The sequence below is a fragment of the Chiloscyllium punctatum genome, chromosome 15, assembly GCF_047496795.1.
Source record: "Chiloscyllium punctatum isolate Juve2018m chromosome 15, sChiPun1.3, whole genome shotgun sequence".
NCBI lineage: Eukaryota > Metazoa > Chordata > Chondrichthyes > Orectolobiformes > Hemiscylliidae > Chiloscyllium > Chiloscyllium punctatum.
The window spans coordinates 85,654,096-85,670,874 of NC_092753.1; the positions used below are offsets into that span (position 1 = coordinate 85,654,096).

A 16,779-nucleotide genomic window follows, 5' to 3' on the forward strand; every position below is an offset into this window, starting at 1 on the left:
TGTGGGAAGCTCTTCAGAAGGTCAGTGCAGACTCGAAGGGCCAAATGGACTCTTTTTGCACTACAGGGCTTCTATAATTCTAAAAATGTCAACAGTGGGACAAGAATCTAAATAAATGAGGAACTAGAAGGCTATTTGCATCAGTACACATTGCATTAGTACCTAATCTCACCTTGTTGATTCAGCCTGGATGTTTTCCAGACCTTGTTGCATTTGAACATGGATTTTTCCATTATATAAAAAGGAATTGCTACGCAGCATTGCCCTTTGATGTCAAGGGCACTGCTTGTCACTGGCCACTCGGGTCTTTCCTTTCTTCCTGGTGGTGGAAACTGAACAAAGATTCGTGCACCTTGTGTCTCTCACTGTGTCACACACACACACACACACACACACACACACACACACACACACACAGGGGTGCTGGGGGAAAAAAATAAGCACTACTGCAGTTGGGCAGTAGTGTGGAGGTAGAAAACAAAATAAAAAGAGAAAAAAAAACAAAGGGACTGCAAACGGTGCTGAACATTGCGCAACCATCAGCGAACATCTCCACTTCTGACCTTCTGATGGAGGGAAGGTCATTGATGAAGCAGAGAACGATGGTTAGGCTTAGGACACTACTCTGAGGAACTTCTGCAGAGATACCCTTCAGTTGAGAGACTGACCTCCAACAACCACAACCACCTTCCTTTGTGCCAGGTGTGATACCAACCAGTTGGTGATACCAATTGGGTAGATGCTAGTGTTGTACTGTAGTGGAAGACCTTGACAGCAATTTCTGGAGGACAAGCCTTCAGTGCTATTACCAGAATGTTGTCAGGGCCCATAGCCTTTGCACTCCCAATTGCCTCTAAATAGTTTCTTGATACCACATGGAGTGAATCAAATTGGCTGAAGATGGAGATCAGAACATTTAAGCCTGTGGTTGATAGTACAGAAGAGGGTCTTCACCCGTTTGATCAGGAAAGAATTGTGACATCAAAACAACTTGCTCGAGTTTCTGAAGTCAGTGTGTACAGGGATGGTGGGATCCCATAGATGATATCCTTCCAGATTAGGTAGATTCGATGGTATCTTCCTTAAACACAGCCAAAGAAACATTTCCCCAAAGAAAACACTCTTTCTCAAAACCATCCAAAATCACCATCCTCAGTGATCATTCTTCAAGTAATGGACAAGACAATGAATATCAAGAGGCCATTTGAACAGAGATTTGTTTTGTTCTGAATGGAGGTCCACTCATGGTCAGAAGTGGGAACTTTTAATTTTCACGTGTTCACATTCTATTTTGCCTGGCTGAATTGAACCTAGTAGTAATGCCACACAAACCCAAAAGAAATGGTACCTTATCCCAGATCTACAAAAAAGGAAAATGCTGCAGATGTCAGAAATCCAATACAAAACCAGAAAATACTAGAAATACTTAGCGGGTCTGGCAGCAATGGAGAAAGCAAAAAAAAACTGTTTGTGACTCATGAAACTAGTAGCTTACCACTTGATTTCATCCATTGTAACTCCAGGGCCTTCAATGATATAATACCAAAACCGTAAAGAAAGAAAACTCTCAACACTTGGATATAGACAACAAATGTCATCTTTTTATTATTATTCTAATTACAGTGTTAGTTACAATGAAGATCAGTAATCTATGAAAGGACAAAGCAAACATTTCCTCTTAAAAAAGATGTACTAAAGCGTACATATTTCCAATAATCGCATAGCAATTTAGTTTGAAAACTTAAATGAAAAAAAAATCAGCACTACCACCTGAGACAAGTTAAAATGCTATACACGATGGCCCACATACTGATGTGTTGAATTACTATTTACACCTCAATAATATACCCTTCCTAGCTAGCTAACCTCCAACACAAGTAAAGAAGCAATGGGAAACTTTCAGTACCTCTGCTTCATTTACAGTGTTCAATAGCTACATGCAGCAAGAGCTCTCTAAATAAGTGGCAGCTAAAAAAGGAGACAGTCAGCCTTAACCAAAAGGAGAGTCCCTTTTCATTTACTCATACTAATGCACAATACATCTAATTAATCACCAATGCCATGTTCAGATTGAACTTCACCTTAAAATGGCAGAGATGGCTTTCCAATAAAGGTTTTGGAACAGGCCAACTTCCTAATATCAGCTCCAGAGACCAGAATTACACTGATTCATACGGACTTATTCTGCTAGTATGATGGGTCTATGCCCACCTGCAGGTTGGTAGCAATACAAGGATGAAGGTAGTTTGCTCCATTAAAGGCAACACAGTCATGTTGGTGTAAACAGCCCACACATAAACCGTTGATTTGAGGGAAGTTTCCACATTGGCAGGTGTTAACAAATTTCCAATTCAGAAGAAAGCATGTTAAAAAACGTGAGTATTACTACATGATTTAATATATTTGGGATAGACATTGGAAAATGTTTTCCACACATCGTGCGCTGCACTGGGGAGATTTGAAGTGATGCAAGTGTGACCTCTCATTCTTGTGGTAACAACAATCATTTTAAATAGGGCATTTCCTTCTTCCATACAATATGACTTTGCCCGGTTCCCAGGTACAGTTCCACAGAAATGGGAACATTCCAGTAACTTGCCCAACTAGCTAGTCAATAAATATAAAGTAAGGGGCAGAGAAACATTTGTCTGTCAAGTGCATCATAGCCAAAACCAAACCTGTACATCCACATTTGCTAATTAGGGCCACTGAAAGAAGCTGCCGCAACATTCTTGGCTATTTGCTCCCTTCCTTTGAATTGGAGGAGTGATGGGAACACTTCTACCAATCCCATTGCTCACCCAGATAAAAATTTTATTAATAAGTTTTTAAAAGTGAACAGTTTATTTTTTGTTTTAGAAAATAATATTTTTTTTGGGACCAAACTTTATACTAACGCTGGGACAAAATAAAATTCTTCTTGTAATATTTTTGCCAAGATCCACATGGATATCATTTCCTTTCTACTGTTATGAAATATAAAATTGCATTACTTTGCATGCAAAAATGTTAAAATGTAATGGAAAAAGGAAAGACTGGGATTGAATTGTGCGCAAACACTGAGGTTAATAATACAGTACTGGCAAATGACATTTGAATTCATGACCCCGTGGCAATAATGCAAGTTTAAATCACTGAAGATGGATAATACAACAAGCTTGCTTATTATATGACAATTGGTCCAAGGAGTATAAAGCACTCACCTTTATGATACCACACAAATAATTTCCTTACTGTACAAGGAAACAGAATCAAATTGCATTCAGACTCAAACAAGTTCCTGCACATTCAAGTCAACCACAACAATGCGACATCAAAGAAACAACAAAACCAGTATAAATGGTGTAATGGAGGATGATGGTGGAGGTAACCCTTTAATGACCCTTTGCAACTGTGAAGGCTGCTACCCAAATGTTGTTTTGCATTTTGTTTCAAAAGGGAGATTAGGCAACCTCCTCATTTATAGGGTCATAGCACAATATAGCTCAAGAGGAGGCCTTTCAGCCCATCATGTCAGCAATAATCTTTTCCAAAAACAAATGTAAAATGAATCTGACAAGTTTGTTGACTGGCACGAAGGCAACATCTGTTATGGCACAAACATGAAACCCAGTGTGATAGTCAAGCAATTGCACATGCAGAGTTCTGGAAATCTGCTTTTTAAAACTATTTCACCATGTAATATTGTCCTCGAAGCAGTTATGAGAGAGGAGAATACAGGTGCTTAAATGCAGGGGCGCATTCTTTATTGTGAAGTTCTGAAATCCAAGTACAAATCACTTCCTTCAACAATTTCAAATCATTTGATGAAAATCCATCAGATAATCTTCTATCCACGCCCATCAAAATGGACCCTTACATTAAATTGGAGGATTTAAAGAAAAACACCAGATACACAGTTTTCAGTTCATACAATCCTCCAGTTTAGTTAATCTTGTGCAGTAACTCAGCAGGTTCTGGAGGCTTTTCCTTGTTGTCGGTCACCACCTCACAAGATTTCTATTTCAGAGTCTGTCAGGTACCGAAGAGCATCAATGGCCAAGCCATTGCCAGATTCTTCAGCCAAGCTTAAAGGTGTCTGAAATTTTGAGTTGTGTAAATTAACATCAGCGCCATGAGCAAGGAGGATGTCAATACATTTCAGATGTCCACACTTTGCTGCCAAATGCAGAGGTGTTAACCCTTCATCATCCGCAACATTAGTGATATTTTCTGCGCTGTTGAGAAGCTCCCGGACTACTTCACTATGCCCTTTCGCTGCAGCAAGGTGGAGCGCTGTTCTCTGGAGGAAACCGGTGGTTTCAACATTGGCCTGTTCTTCCACCAACATTTTCACAGTCTGTAGATGGCCGCGATTGGATGCCAGGTGGAGGGCAGTCCAGCCATCCTCAGTGACTGCGTTGATGTCCACACCATGCTTGATAAGAAGCCTGGAAGTGCTGGTATGCCCACCTTCTGCTGCCAGGTGAAGGGGCGTGTGGCGGCTCAAGGTTTTCCAATTCACGGTGCTCTTGAACTCCAGGAGGATACGAGCTGCTCGGTACTGCCCTCTCTGGGCCGCAAGGTGCAGTGGGGTCCTTCCATCAGCTGTCAGCACATCCCCACTTGCCCCAGCCTGCTTGATGAGAAGCTTTGTGATGGTGTGATGGCCTTGCCATGCAGCAAAATGCAAAGGCATCCAGTTCTCCTTCCCTTTGGCTTGGGCATTAGCCCCACGGCTCAAAAGAACACGCACTACATTTTCATGGCTGTGCTGGCAAGCAACGTGCAATGCCGTTCGACCTTCAAAGTCCACCTCATTTGTTGAAGCATTCCTGTCCAGTAGCAACCGCAAGAGGGTTTCTTCGCCACTCTGTGCTGCAAAGTGGAGCGGAGTCCACTGGTCTTCATCCTTGGCATTTACATTTGCCTTCTTTCCCAGAAGCAGCTCAGCTATGACCTTCAAGTTCTTCTCTGCAGCCAGGTGAAGTGGTGTCGACCCCCGCTTGTTAGGTATATTCGGGTTGGCATTGTACAAAAGCAACAACCGGACAGCTTCCTCGTTGCCCAGTTGAACGGCGCAGTGCAGGAGGCTCATGCCATCATCCAAGATCAGATCCACATCTTGAGGCTGCAGGAGCTTCATTAACTTTCCAATGTCCCCAGACACAATGGCTTCATAGAGCTTCTTCTTTGGAAGATCTGACACAGATTGTTCTAGGAGGGAAAGCAAACAGAAGCCAATTAGTTCCTGTACCTCAAGGGCACAGATAACATAACAATAACAAAAAACAATGAAGTAAAAGAGGGTCCATTGTCCATCCATTGACTAAATATGGACAGCAAGAAATGGAACAACCCAACAGAAGGAAACTGTATTGCGATTTTGGGCAGAAATTTAACGAGTCCAAAACACCAATATGTAATTCACTCCCAATCAGAATTGCTGCCCCCAATTAGGGCAGAAAGCCCATATCCAACCAACCAACCAGAGAGGGTGACCCAATTCTAAGAACTGTCAGGCATCTGATTGGTCAGCAACTACCAGTAGTAGCTACTACTGCGGGGACTGCATCCATTCCCAGGTGGATGCAATGGTCATCGGGAGAAACACACTTATCCCCAAATCAAGGCCAGAGTAGGCTGCTTTTGTTGGACAACACTCCTACCCACCCCCCACCCCACCTGCTCCCCCAATGAACATTTCACTCAATCCCCACTGTGGCAGAAAGATTGTGACCAACACAGGAAGTGGCCACTTAAGATTGAGGGTAAGTGGGAGGTAGCCAATAGAATTGGTAAGTGGTAGGTAGTAGGAAAGAACACCATTTACAGGCCTCCCTCGCAAACCAGAAACCAATTCCCAGATTGTAAAATTCTTCCCAAAATCTGGACCTGGTGAACTTTGATTTTAACTACAGAGTAATATGACAGAAATAGATTGCTACAGCTTTAACTGCAGGTTAATCATAAATCAGTGTTCAGAAAACCACAGTAACTTGATGTTCCATATTTTCAACATTTATACTTCAGAAAGCAATCCATTGGGTGAAAGTATAAGTGTTCAATAATAAAAAGAGAATATTGCTATGGATAGTTAGCTCTGATGAATAAACTGTAACAGTAATTTGAACAGATAATATGTTTTAACTTGCAAAGTTCAGTGGCAAACTGCTCTAAAAGCCATGCAGAGTTGGTCATTTCGTATAAATCCAGCATTGTGAATGGTATTATAGATAGCTGAAACTGTTTCTGATACTATATATTTATGACCATCGCTGCAAGTACACAGTGAGAACTAATTTCCAAATGTTTCCATGTTACTAATCAGGAAAAAGAAAAAGAAAAAGAAATCGCCAGCCCTGGGAATGAGGGAAAAGAAAATTGAATTTTCCTGCTTGCACTGGCATTATCAGCACTGAATCCTCCACTATCGAAATCCTGGGATTACCATTGACCAGAAACCACTTGCCTGGATGAGTGTAGCTCCAATAACACTCATGAAGGCTCAACACTATTCAGGACAAAGCAGTCCATTTGACTAGCACCACATTTGCAACATTAATTCCATCTATCACTGATGTTCAGTCACAGCAGTGTGTACTATTGACAAGACAAATTGCAGAAATTCACCAATGGTCCTCAGGCAGAACCTTCCAAACCATCAACTAGTACTAGTTAGGACACAGGGAGCAGATTCGCCACCACTTGAAGTTCGCTTCCAAGTCACTCACCACCCTGACAGAGAGATATATTACTGCACCATCAGTGTTGCTGGGTCAAAATTCTAGAACTCCCTCCCTAATGTAGGTCTATCTACAGTAGTTTAAGGCAGCAGCTGACCACTATCTTTGCCAGGGATAATTAAATATTGGCCCAGTCAGCAACACCCCCCCCCATCATGAATGAATACAAACTATTTTTAGAAAAAGTGTCCTGAATCATGACCCCCTTCCATGGACAAAGCATGCTTGGTTAAGGCAAGATGACAGTGATAACTCCAACAGTCAAGCTCCCTGCCAATACTCAGAGCTCAGACTCCTATGGCAAAAGAAGATTGGCACCTCTACATTATATTATATCTCCTCTAGGTGACAGTGTATTAATGGAACCCAATGCAACTGAAAATTAATAGCAAAGTAAGCACCACCATGTTGCAATGTTTAAATCAACTTACCAATTCCTCCAGCTTCTTTTCCGAAAGACAATGATATGGATCCTTGAGATGAAAATGCAGAGTCAATGGATGAGATACCTGACAGTCTCTTCTTGCTGTCAGCTATTTCACCGTTTGCTGGACATTCATTCCCAGCTGATTCAAAGCCTGAATCCAGCTGGGACAGGAGCTGGGAAAGGCTGCATTCATCACTGTCAGAGGTCCGTTTGTATTGCCGATTCTGAACTGGCTGCTCAACTGCTACCGGTGGATTCTAACATTTAAAAAAAAGAACATGTCATGCTATACATTGCAAGCTATAAAAGATTTTGAAAGGGCTTGACAGGACAGGCACAGAGATTGATTTGGCTTTCCAGAGAATCGAAAAAAAAAAGGGGCCTCAGACTCCATATTCACATTTAGTGTGCAGTTTTTATTCCAAGATGCAACATTTGTCTAAACTCAGCCAGGGGTCAATCGGAGATTGGTTACCAAATCTAGTGAATGCTTAGGATTCTAGGCATCCACCTTCCTGATTGCACAATGAAGTAACACTCCTAATAAAAAAATTCTGTTGCACAATAACCTCTCCTGCATGACAAATTATCTTCTAAGTGAAGATAGATCAGATTCACTACCATAGTGTTCCTGTATTTCCTCAATTCAGTACATAGATTAATATTATGTTTGGTATTAAACCAAGAAGTCAAGAAAAAAGTCAAAAAGTCAAAAAAGTCTCCATCTCTTATTTACTTGGCCGTGAGGAATCCTTCTTGCTGAACTCTCAGATCAAGGGGTTTCCTCTGAGTAAAATGTTTTGTTGAAACTCAACTTGTCTTTATCATTCTGAACTGACATTCTGTGGATTGCCTGTATTAGTTAAGTATCATACACAAAGAACTTATTACTTTGGTAACTACTTTACAATTTGAGCATTAATGAGGGGGAGGGGGGAGAAGAAGGGGGGGGGGGGGGGGGAAAGAGAGGGAGGAGAAGAGAGGGGGAGGGGGTGGGGGAGGAGAAGAACGCATCACCACTTTGGTTGTCTTGCCTTTCACATGAAGAACAACTATCCGAGCAAAAAAAAAAAAATTAGGGGGCTACCAGGGCATCATTAAATCTTCAAGAGGCAATGTTTTGAAGATAAGGAGGCAGAAAGAACACCGGGAATGAGACAGACCTTATAATTACTTCTGAAATTTAATGATTATATTGAATGGTGGAGCAGGGTCAAGAAGGGTTGAATGGCCTACTCCTGTCACTATTTTTGATATTTCTATATGTTTTTAGCAATGTCAATGATGACCTCAGAAATTTTAAGTATAAATTGTTTTTTCACTTTTGACTAAGCAGGAAATAGCATTTCCCAATCGAGGTTACGTTTGCTTTCCTTATTCTTTCGTGGTATGTGCAAATATTTGTTCCTCAACACAGCTGACTGTGAATTGAGTGTTAAGGGTCAATCACATTGTTCAACCACAATCACAGGAAAGACTGATAAATCTTTGTAAATCTCCTTCCCTAAAGGCCATTCATGAACCAGAAGGGTTTTCACATCAATCAAAATGTTTCAGATTCAATAAACCAATTACTTCCAGTTGGATTGGAATCCATGTTCTCAGATCTGGTCTGGTCTTGTGACACTGAAAGTAGGTGATGACGCTGTGATAAAGAGGTCTACCACTTTTGGGATCACGTTTTGACAACCAAATCATGGCTAGCATTTCTCAGAGCTGTACTAACTTGATTCAATTCTCCTCTTTAAAGCAAAAACTTCTGTTTTACCTTTTTGCATGCCTCATGAGATTGGCCAGAATCTATAGGCTGCTCGCGTGGTTTCTCTTGTGCTATCTCCTGTGGCTTGGTGCTAAGTTCTTCAGTTTCTGAAGTGATCTCTTTCAAAAGAAATAAAGGATATAATTAGTCTTCTTTGCATATTATGCTTTCAAACTGTAATAGTTATTTTCAAGTGGGGGAGAGACAGAGAGACAGAGAGACAGAGAGACAGAGAGACAGAGAGACAGAGAGACAGAGAGACAGAGAGACAGAGAGACAGAGAGACAGAGAGACAGAGAGACAGAGAGACAGAGAGACAGAGAGACAGAGAGACAGAGAGACAGAGAGACAGAGAGACAGATCCTTGGGATAGATTGGGCAATGCTCAGTGAGAAGAGCAGTACCCTTTGTTTCAGAGCTAAGACCTAGCTGGTTGGATTGAAATTTCTCTCTCTCTCAAAACACAATTGCAGATTATGCTTTAACTTCAGTGCAGTACAACTGCCCTGACTGGCACTGAGCCGAGGTCACAGAGGCTAGATGAATGGTTGGCATTGGAAAAGAAACAAAACACAGGTTCAGTAAGAAGAGATTATCCAAGGCTTGTTCAACATAGTTTGTGGCCACAATGGGATAGAGATTATTCCCGGTTAGCGTACTGCTTGCAGCTAACAATAATAATGATACCCTGTCAGTCCAATTCAAAAACGGTGTTCACCTTGAAATGTTGGGCGGTCGCTAGGAGCCTCCTTCCAACATCGCTGCATTAGCTTTAACAGGCCCTTGCAAGCTGGTGGTCTTGATTTAGGAATCGCCGATAGATCAGGACGAAGGCCACTCACTACTTTGACCATAATGTGTAGGATATTTGTTTCAGCTAAAATTCAAAAACAAATAGGTTTGAATCATCTTTAATAAAACAATCTTTTCATTGGGATGTAATAAAACAACCTACTCAAAGTGCTTTACGTTGGAGAATAGAGACATGTGGAGAAATAGGAGCCATTCTGCAGCAGTTTTTACAATTGTAGCCACTTGAGTAACAACAGCAAGGAAGAAGCTTGGCCACAGCACTGGAAAGTCTTCCAGCTAGGGGACAGCACGGTGGTTAGCACTGCTGCCTCATAGCGCCAGAGACCAGGGTTCAATTCCCACCTCAGGCGACTGACCGTGTGGAGTTTGCACATTCTCCCAGTGTCTGCGTGGGTTTCCTCCGGGTGCTCCGGTTTCCTCCCACACTCAAAAATGTACAGGTTAAGTGAATGGGCCATGCTAAATTGTATTGAAAGGGTAAATGTAGGGGAATGAGTCTGGGTGGGTTGCACTTCGGTGGGTCAGTGTCGACTTGTTGGGCCGAAGGGCCTGTTTCCACACCAAGTAATCTAATCTAAACCATAAAAGCATTAGAAGGGTGGAGGACACTATTCACAAAAACAAAATCGCAGAGATGAGGAACTTTGGTCATGTAGCTCAATTAGAAAATAAATTACAAAATCTTGAAGGGACATTTGAGAGAACGTGACTGAGGTACATTTTTTGCAATGTTTTCTTTAATGGGGTAGCATCACCAGTAAAGCCAATATTTGTCATCCATCCCTCGTTGCTCATGAATTGAGTGACTTACTTAGCCATTTCAAAAGGAGTTGTTGAGAGCCAACTATATTGTTGTGGTTCTGGGAGTCACATGTTGATGAGACCAGGCAAGGATGGCAGGCTTCTCTCCCTGAAGGATGTTTGTGATAGATTACCATTAATGCTGGGTTCATTAACAGTGACCATGAAACCGACTTTCAATTCTAGATTTCTCAGTTGAATTCCCACAAGCTGCGATGGTGGGATTCAAACCCATTCGTCTGGGGCTGAGGATTACTGATCATGTGATATTTAGTAAGATACCACCAGCAACTATAAAATTCAAACTCAAAAGGGGTGTCGATAGTATCTATAGGGAAAATAATTCCCAATGGTTGTGGATTGAGAACAAGAGACCACGGGTCAAAAACACAATGCCAACCTTTCCAAGCAGCAAGTAGTTCGGATCTGGAATGGACTGCTGAGAGCATGGTGGAGGTAGGCTCATTGGACTTTCAAGGAGGAGTTAGGAGATTATTTAATAAGGAAAAATGTGCAGGACTACAGAGAGAAGGCAGAGTAATGGCACCAGGTAGAGTGCTGTTATGGAGTCTAGTACCGACATGACTGGCTGAATGACCTGTCACTGTATTGCAACCATACTGTGATTCCTCCAAAGAGCCGAAGCTTTCAATGATAATCTAAGCTGCTATCCTCATGGTGTACGTACACTAATCCTCCAGGTTGGGTTTGAATTAATTACTTTCATCTATAAAAGCAAGGTTTTTAATCAGTTGAACAGATGTAATCAAAATCAGAAAGCTTGATAACGCATGTCAACATGGTCATTGCATTTCTGTTAACTTCAGCAGGATCAATGATTTGTGGCAGCCAGAAATTTGACAATGATTTGCAATAGAAATTCACATGTTGTTCATATATTCAACAGAAATTACTGGAAAAGCTCAGCAGGTCTGGCAGCACCTGAGGAGAGAAATCGGAGTTCACGTTTCAGGTCTGGTGACCCTTCCTCCGAAGGGAGGTTCAGTTCTGAGGAAGGGTAACTAGACCTGAAATGTTGACGGATTTCTCTCCACAGATGCTGCTAGATCTGCTGAGCTTTTTCAGCAATTTCTGTTCTTGTTTCTAATTTACAGCAGCTCTTTCAGTTTTTGTTCATATATTCAAATCTGGTTCAGATTTATGAGAGGAAAGTCTCCTCTGCCTGTAAAGGATCCTGCATGAAATTAGTTATGGCATACTGCACAATGCTATTACAAGTGAATTCACAATAATCTAATTATTGGAGATGTCCAGCATGTAAACTAATATACTGTGACAGTGCTGGAGGAGATCATAGCTGGGCATGGTGTTGGGGAAGAGTTTTTTTTAGATTAGATTAGATTACTTACAGTGTGGAAACAGGCCCTTCGGCCCAACAAGTCCACACCGTCCCGCCGAAGCGTAACCCACCCATACCCCTACATCTACATTTACCCCTTACCTAACACTATGGGAATTTAGCATGGCCAATTCACCTGGCCTGCACATCTTTAGACTGTGGGAGGAAACCGGAGCACCCGGAGGAAACCCACGCAGACACGGGGAGAACGTGCAAACTCCACACAGTCAGTCGCCTGAGTCGGGAATTGAACCCGGGTCTCAGGCGCTGTGAGGCAGCAGTGCTAACCACTGTGCCACCGTGCCGCCCACTAAAGGCACACATTAAAAAAAAATTGGGCATTTACAAGTTAAAAAGTTCCCTTCCTCAATGCTAACTAATATCCTCTAATCAACATTAAAAATAGAATTTAAAGTCAAATTTCAAGCAAGATTTTTTCCCCCTGAGGTAGAGAATGGAGTCAGACAAATTACACAACACATCTTTCAACATAACCATTGATGATCAATGAACTAATCGTTATTCATTGCAAATGAAAAGTAGTTTATCTGTTTCAAGACAAACCGCATATTGAATTTTTCCCATGAAGTATAGATGAAAGATCATAGTCCAAATACAGGACAGCATGGAAAGTAGTATAAAAATACTAGTGGGGCAAGGTCATTCTGTCAGTCGTAATCAATGCCATTTTAACTGTATGAAACTTTTGGAAGATGTGAATAAGTTGCAGAGTGCCAATTCCTGAGGAAAAATATGAATTCAAGTACAGTGGTTCCTAATTCCTGTAGAGAAAAAAGGGGCAACACTTAGGATACTATGTGTAGTGAGCATGCATATATAGCCGTTTATGAGAGAGTGTAGGATAACATGATTACAAAATGTGAAGTAAGGTTAGATGAACAGGGGGCTGTCCAGCAGTGAGAGAGAGTTAGTGTAAGAGTAATAGTGAGAGCGAGTAAGTATGAGTAAGCCAGTGGGGAATTGTGTTAAAGAGTGAGATCATACCAGGGAGTGGGAGATAACCTCTGGAGAATGATTTTTTTCCTGGACTCAAGTGTGATGAACATTATTATGGTCTTTCATATATGAAAATATTATCCAAAGTTTGGATATCCTTTGGCAACGGAGGCTGGATCAAGTATTATTGAGGAGAAAATACATACATAGAACAAAAGTGAGTTCCTGTGGGGTTTTTTTTGAAAAATGAGGAACAGAGGGGATATGAAAATGAGTGTCTTTGACTTAGAGGCTAAGAATATCGACTGACATCAAATTTTAAGGATAGTTTTATCAACAGAATAAGGGGAGAGCTGTTGTTTGAATTTGAGAGAGATAGGTCTTCCTTTCAAAGCTACAAAACAAAATACAGTTAGCTTTTTTTATGTATTGTAAAATTTTAATTGCTAATAACATTTTAATCAAAGCTTTTTGTTTTGCACAGATGATGATGATGATGATGATTTGCAAGGTTGCCCATTCAAGGGGAAGAGCAACATTAATATTACATAGAGGAGGAAAAAATGCAACATTAATATTGATTGACAGTTAACTGCCAGGCTTTGTTTAAAATTTAAACCAATCGGATTGATTCTGATCAATATGATCAGCAGTCCTAACCCCGCTTTGAACTTGCTATGTTTTTATTCTCAGAAGGTAGAGCTCTTGTGATTCAGGGGAATTGTTTAGCGCTGTAATGCTTTTTGGTACATTAACAGAAAATATGTAATAATGTGGAAAGTCAGTTTTTTTTTAAATTTTGGACTACAGTTCAGACTATAGACATTTCTGGAATTTAAGACATTTTATCCTTTGCGGGAGAATACTAAAAAAAAAACCAAACAAAAATAAAAAAAACATTAAAAAAAAAGCAGAATGTCACTGAAACTCAATGGTCTGGAAATCTGTCACTCCTGCCCTCTATATGATACTAAAAGGCCATTATGAATCAACCACATCAAAAAAATTTGCGAACAAGAAACAGGTTTGACAATATAAAATTCAGAACTTTAATAAACTCTTTATGGATTGAAATAATCAGCAATATCTTTTTATGGAATAAACAGTTTCCTGAGATAAAGGGACAAAGAATTGAAAGTGTTTAGCGATGCTGAGTGAAAAAAGCAGTCAAAGCTATGTAAACAAACTTTTAACAACAGCTGGACAACTTGCTGCCTTGTGGCAAATAAGTAATTAAGATTGCCCGCATAACGAATATTCTGAGATGAAGGAGTTAATGATAGGACAGGCTGTGCTTCAAAACACTGAAATGTAACAAGGAGCAGAGAAGCTATTTTTGTTAAGAAAGCAAGCCACAAACTTGGTGACTTCTGAAGTGTCATAAACAATGGCACACCACAAGCTTACCAAGACAGAAAACCAATAAGAATTTGACTTCAGGATTCTTCAGCAGCAGCACTCTGGAGAACCCACACTGAACAAGGATATGTCTACAGATAGATGCTATTGGTTGGAATCATGGCTAAATTCCACCATTAATTGGAAAATAATTAAGTAGAGTTGGGAGGCTTAAATTGCTTACTTGACAGATCTTATTTTGGTTGCCAGATGCAAAAAAGATTTAAGTAATTGTTGCAGCATTTGACTGCTGGTGAGATTTCTTAATATGCAGCCAAATTAAAGATAGCTTGTGGTAATTTACACACAACACAGGCCACCATTCTCTTCTCAGGAGAACTAGGAATGCAGAGTGAACATATCTTACATTTGTTACATTCCTTCGGAGTGGAAACATTTGTATTCCACTTGTGTAACACAAAATGGGGAAAAGGGCTGTTATGGAGGAGGAAAAACACAAGAACCAGAACAGTGCCTCAACTCAAGATTACAATAACAAAGAGAGGAAGTTGGTCATCAGCCACCACACAGAATCTGGAAAGAGCCTTTTCCTATTTGCACAAAGATGGTAAACTGGTTTTCACAGGACAGATTGAATAATATCACTTATTAAACGGAGACTTGTCTTTTAAAGCACCAAGCCACTTTGGTTTCCCTTTTCCCACTGATGTATTTCTCAGTGCATACCTGCAAAGGGCTTCTTCTGCGTTAGAATTCCCCAGATGACGATGGAAAAGCTGCAATAGGAAAAGAAGCAATTGGTGAGTCTTTGTTAAAAAATCAAAAAGAACTAAAAAGGCAAATCTGAGATTAGCAAGTAATGTTCAGTAGCCTCTGGTAATCCAAGATGGGCGTATTGACACGTTCTGTTGTCTATGTCAACATTGGATATCAGACAATTAAAGTACTCCCAAGCAGATCACTGCTACAGAATTTTAAACTCCTCTTTTATCGTGTTGGGCGATGTATTGGATGGCAGTTGGCTGGTTTGCAATGCAAAATGATGTCACCGGTGTGGGTTCAATTCCTGCAACAGCGGAGGTTACCATGACGATCCTGCCTTCTCAGCTTCGGCTAGGACATTGGGACCCCTCCCATCAAAATCACCTCTGGCCATCTCTCCCTGATGGCAGAGCCCTCTGGAACTATATGTTTCGGGCATAAACCCTTCTTCAGGAATGAGGGTGTGCCAAGCAGGCCAAGGTAAAAGGTAGGAGGGGGGACTTGGGGGGGAGGGGCGAAGGGAACACGATAGGTGGAAAGAGGTTAAGGTGAGAGTGATGGGCCAGAGAGGGGGTGGGGGCGGAGAGGTCAGGAAGAAGATTGCAGGTCAAGAAGGCAGTGCCGAGTCTGAGGGTTGGGACTGAGATAAGGTGGGGGGGGGGGGGGGGTGGAAAGAGAAGGAAGAGGGGAAATGAGGAAGCTGGAGAAATCTGCATTCATCCCTTGTGGTTGGAGGGTTCCTAGGCGGAAGATGAGGCACTCTTCCTCCAGGCATCATGTTGCCATTGTCTGGCAATGGAGGAGGCCAAAGACCTGCATGTCCTTGGTGGAGGAGTGGGAGGGGGAATTAAAGTGTTCAGCCACAGGGCAGTTGGGTTGGTTGGTGCGGGTGTCCCAGAGGTGTTCTCTGAACTCCGGACTACGTTCAGACCACCACCAAACCATCATCTCCCAGACCATCCATAGCCTCATCACCTCAGGGGATCTCCCATCCACCGCCTCCAATCTCAGTCCCACAACCCTGCACCGCCCGTTTCTACCTCCTGCCCAAAATCCACAAACCTGACTGCCCCGGCCGACCCATTGTCTCAGCCTGCTCCTGCCCCACCAAACTCATCTCTGCATACCTCGACACGGTCCTGTCCCCCTTAGTCCAAGAACTCCCCATCTACGTTCGGGACACCACCCACGCCCTCCACCTTCTCCATGATTTGTGCTTCCCCGGCCCCCAACGTCTTATCGTCACCATGGATATCCAGTCCCGATACACCTCCATCCCCCATCACAAAGGCCTCCAAGCACTCTGCTTCTTCCTTTCCTGCCGAAATCAACAAGTACCCTTCCACTGACACCCTCCTTCGACTGACTGAACTGGTCCTCACTCTGAACAACTTCTCTTTCCAATCCTCCCACTTCCTCCAAACCAAAGGAGTAGCCATGGGCACCCGCATGGGCCCCAGCTATGCCTGCCTCTTCGTCGGATATGTGGAACAGTCCATCTTCCGCAGCTACACTGGCACCACCCCCAACCTTTTCCTCCGCTACATCGATGACTATTGGCACTACCTCGTGCTCCCACGAGGAGGTTGAACAGTTCATCCACTTTACTAATACCTTCCACCCTGACCTCCAATTTACCTGGACCATCTCAGACTCCTCCCTCCCCTTCCTAGAACTCTCCATTTCTATCTCGAGCGACTGACTCAACACGTACATTTATTATAAACCGACCGGCTCCCACAGCTACCTAGATTAGACTTCCTCTCACCCTGCCCCCTGTAAAAACGCCATCCCATATTCCCAATTCCTTCACCTC

General features: G+C 42.1%; 1 protein-coding gene across 1 annotated transcript in view; it reads right to left on the reverse strand.

The window, feature by feature from the left end:
- Positions 1 to 1,601: 1,601 nt before the first annotated feature.
- The window catches only part of ripk4 (receptor-interacting serine-threonine kinase 4), a 57,602-nt gene continuing 42,424 nt past the window's right edge, over positions 1,602 to 16,779 (reverse strand). The window contains exons 4-8 of the mRNA XM_072585705.1: positions 14,928 to 14,977; positions 9,630 to 9,788; positions 8,921 to 9,030; positions 7,157 to 7,409; positions 1,602 to 5,196 (exon numbers count right to left, since the gene is read on the reverse strand). Coding sequence (XP_072441806.1) covers positions 3,989 to 5,196; positions 7,157 to 7,409; positions 8,921 to 9,030; positions 9,630 to 9,788; positions 14,928 to 14,977 — 1,780 coding nt within the window. The 3' untranslated portion in view covers positions 1,602 to 3,988. The remainder of the gene's footprint in view (positions 5,197 to 7,156; positions 7,410 to 8,920; positions 9,031 to 9,629; positions 9,789 to 14,927; positions 14,978 to 16,779) is intronic.